The sequence below is a fragment of the Cicer arietinum genome, chromosome 3 (genome assembly GCF_000331145.2).
Source record: "Cicer arietinum cultivar CDC Frontier isolate Library 1 chromosome 3, Cicar.CDCFrontier_v2.0, whole genome shotgun sequence".
NCBI classification, from domain to species: Eukaryota; Viridiplantae; Streptophyta; class Magnoliopsida; order Fabales; family Fabaceae; genus Cicer; species Cicer arietinum.
The window spans coordinates 52,738,145-52,742,294 of NC_021162.2; the positions used below are offsets into that span (position 1 = coordinate 52,738,145).

At 29.6% G+C, this 4,150-nt stretch overlaps 1 protein-coding gene across 1 annotated transcript; it reads left to right on the top strand.

Moving 5' to 3' along the window:
• Positions 1–1,171: 1,171 nt before the first annotated feature.
• On the top strand, positions 1,172–2,783 carry LOC101493518 (L-type lectin-domain containing receptor kinase IX.1-like). Its single transcript, XM_073365590.1, has one exon. The coding sequence runs from the start codon at positions 1,245–1,247 to the stop codon at positions 2,298–2,300; it is 1,056 nt and encodes a 351-aa protein (XP_073221691.1). The 5' UTR covers positions 1,172–1,244; the 3' UTR covers positions 2,301–2,783.
• Positions 2,784–4,150: the final 1,367 nt, after the last annotated feature.

Here is a 4,150-nt window from a genome sequence, read left to right on the forward strand (position 1 = left end):
GATTTTTAAAGTTAAGCAAAGTGTCTTAAGTTTTTAAGTAAATATCCTTTTTTTAAGGTTCTTACTCTTGTCATTTAATTTGTTGAACATTATTATTTTATATTTAATTTTATTTACAATAATGAGCAACTAAACTCTCTTCTAAGATCTTAGGTGGATCTAATAATCGATATATCTTTAATTTTCATGTTTGGTAATCAATTAGTTGTTAGTGATCATACTGCAATTAATTGATAGATTTATAAGATAATTGAAACTATAAATTATTGCATTATCAAATTTTATTTTAATCTTTTAATCATTCAACATTTTTATGTTCAAATAATTTTCATGAATTAAAATTATTTGCATGACCAAAGAAGCGGTTAATTTAGAGAGAAAAAAAATATGAATCCAAATAGAACTAGAATTGGGGATAAATAAGGTTACAAGTGAAACTCTTATCCTATACTTTTCTCTATTGATTTACATCTTAGTGTTTTATTATTTTTTTCAATTATTGCCTATTTGCTTATTTTGTAATAACTCATCTATTATTGTTAGTCTAAATAATCAATAATCTTAATTAATTTGATACTTTTTAATTAATTCATGTGGATGCAATAATCTTTTATACTACTTTTGCGATAAAATAGACTTGCTCTAATTGAATTTTTAACACAACATTTTTTCTTTGAAATTTCATGCATTGCTTTGATCTTAGATTCATGGAAGAAACATAATTAGTAAACATCTAAAGTTTTATTTATAATTATTTCAATGTTTTCTATTAAACATTTTTTTATTCTTTTAATATTGAATTTTCAATGTATCAGTCTTGTACTTAATCTGCAGCTTGAAATGTGTCGTATTTAATATTTTCATAAAACAAAACATAGAATTTGAATTGGTGAAATTTCTCTCTTACAACCAAGACCAGCATTAGCAGGACTAACAATAGGTTTGGACGATGTGAAACTTATTGTAAAGGCCATGGATCATGTGAAAGATGCGACATAGCATGTCTTGATATCTTTTTGTTTTCACTTTTGACTGAATTTATAAAAAATGCAAGAAATATGAAATAAATTATTTAGGACTTATTTGATTTACATCTAAAAAAATCTATTTTAGTATTTTAAAATTTAAAAACTAAAAAATTTGTTTGAATTACTATATGGGTTGGTCTAGGAGTTGGTGTAGTTGTTGCATCAAGTTTCCTTATTTTAGGATGGTTTTGTATTTTAATGTAGAAAAGGACTAAAATGAAAAAAGAAGATTCAACTTTTGACCTAAAAATGGATGATGAATTCCAAAAGGGAACAGGACCAAAAAGGTTTTGTTACAATAAATTGGCGAGTGCAACAAATAACTTTGAAGAATCACAAAAGATTGGACAAGGTGGTTTTGGTGGTGTTTATAAAGGCTATTTAAAAGACATAGATTCAAATGTTGCTATAGAGAGACTATCAAGAGAATCCAAACAAGGAATAAAGGAATATGCAACTGAAGTGAAAATCATTAGCCAACTAAGGCATAGAAATTTAGTACAACTAAATGGTTGGTGTCATAGAAAAAAAGACTTACTCCTTATATATGAATTCATGCAAAATGGTAGCTTAGATTCACACTTATATCGCGGAAAAAGCGTATTAGCATGGCACATGAGGTACAACATTGCAATGGATTTAGCTTCAGCGTTGTTGTATCTTCATGAAGAATGGGAACAATGCGTGCTACATAGAGACATTAAATCAAGCAACATTATGTTGGACACAAATTTCAATGCTAAAGTCGGCGATTTCGGGTTGGCAAGACTAGTTGATCATGAAAAAGGCTCACAAACAACAGTTATAGCTGGTACAATGGGATATTTAGCACCTGAATATTTCACAACAGGTAAAGCTACAAAGGAATCTGATATATATAGTTTTGGAATTGTTTCATTGGAGTTAGTTAGCGGAAGAAAACCAGTTGATCTTAATGCAAAGGAAGACCAAATGGCTATATATGATTGGGTTTGGGAACTTTATAGATTAGGAAGGTTTGTTGAAGTTGTTGATACAAAACTTGGGGGTGTGTTTGATGAGATGAAAATGGAACGTTTAGTTGTTGTTGGTCTTTGGTGTGCTAATCCTAATTATTCATTAAGGCCAAGTGTTAGACAACTGATTCAAGTGCTTAAATTTGAAGCTGCTTTACCAATTCTACCCCTGCAAAAGATGAATGATTCAAGTTATTATGCTCCTACAAAAATGAACACAGTTTTTGGTCCAGTTTCTTCTTCCTCTGCAGTTTATTCATACCCGATCTGTGTCTAGTAATGGGATTATATTTCTTCTCTATTGATGTCATACCAAAAATTTCAAGTAATGGGATTATATATTTATTGGTTTTGAAGGTACTGTCCAAAATCAACACAATCAGAAACAAATTCAACAACTTCACCGAATCTGGTTGCGCCCAAAAAATATCTCTCAAAACATCGGAGTTTTCACGCTTTCTATTCCAACACACATATTTTGCATCTTCAATTAACTTAAATAAATGTTGCATCTTTGTTCTATTACCTCTCACGTGCAATCGAATCATACTCCTCTGTTTATATATTTGTGAGATCTTAGTAACATTACTCTTATCTCAGTCTTGCAATGAGAGTAATATGTGTCTCAGTGCAACATTATATTTTGTTAAGTCACGAACATGCTTTCTTTCTTCATCATCTAAGCATCCAACATATGCATGCCCGTCTAAAGTATCAGGTAATTCATGGCTGCGAATTCCACAAATTACTTTAACTATCCATCTTGAACCATCTTTTAATGGTTTTGATCTAAGCTTGAAAGGACAATCACACTTTTTTTTTTTGAACTTCGAGTTCAACTAGCAGCCACATGTATTTTCCTCCTTTGTCACAACCTAATATTAATTTATTTCTCCTTCCTTTCTATCTCGTCTGTATATCTAATCTTCTGATAATAACAATAAATTTATTATTTATACCGATAGACACAAGTAATGTTCTTAATTATTCAACTACCAATAACGTCTTCAACATTCACCCAATTTCTAATCAATCATTATCAGGTTCAATCAGTATGCAGTACAACCATTGAATCTATGTTTGATTTATATAAATTCTAAATTCTCATGATCTCCAGTTACTCTATCTTGAATTAGATTCCATAGAACCATGTTTGTAAAATATCCCAACCAAACTATGGTGGTACTATTGTAAACCTCATAGATAGATCACTTAGCAATTTAAATACACTGGTTATAGTATAAACTTTTAAATAATATATTTAGATAGTTACTAAGATTGATAAATATGTAGAAATATAAATAAACTAGGGTGTTACAAATGGCATTAGAGTCCCGTTTCAAATTTAGCTTTAAACACAAGAGCCGTAAAATGTAGCGCTCTCACCTTATGTTACATGGCTTTTAAAGCGCTTTTTGTAAAAGCGTTGTAAAATACACGCGCTTTCATATGATTAAATGATATATTAGAGCGCTTTTTATACAAGCATCGTAAAAGGCTTGCGCTTTAAATAAAAATCATTCACTTTAAATAAATAAAAACAAATTTAAAACAAATTTAATACGTTGTCCTAACCCTACGAACCATCACAACCACATGAAATTGATTCAATTGATGATGGTTCATATCTTAGAGATGATCATAATGAGGGAATTTTGATTAATCCGTCGTTTCGTATCGTTAATGGACAAGCAAATGTGAATCCCACCAGGAAAAGAAGAAGGGCATCTTAATGTGTTTAATTGTTTTATATAAGTCATGTAATCTAAACTGAGTTCATGTAATTTTATTGTTTGATCTGCCAGAATTGAGCATTTTAGTATTTAGCTTGAACTGTATTTGATTTTCTGCTTCTACTTATTTTCTCCTTATATTTAGCTTGGTCTTACTGTTTTATACTAAGTTCTTGTAATTTAAGTGTTTGACTTGCCAGAACTGATTTTCTGCTTGTATTGAACTTGAAAAAGCATTGTTTGAGTATTGAGAATTTTTCTTGAACTTTAACTGATCATCCCAATATGATCTGATCATGTAATTTAGCATTGATATATATATATATATATATATATATATATAGGTATTTAACTAATTATTTGGAGGAAAAAACAAATCCAAATATAGGTATTT

What these genes read in the sequence shown, in the direction of transcription:
- LOC101493518 (XM_073365590.1), top strand. Translation starts at nt 1,245, where the DNA reads ATGAAAAAAGAAGATTCAACTTTTGACCTAAAAATGGATGATGAATTC.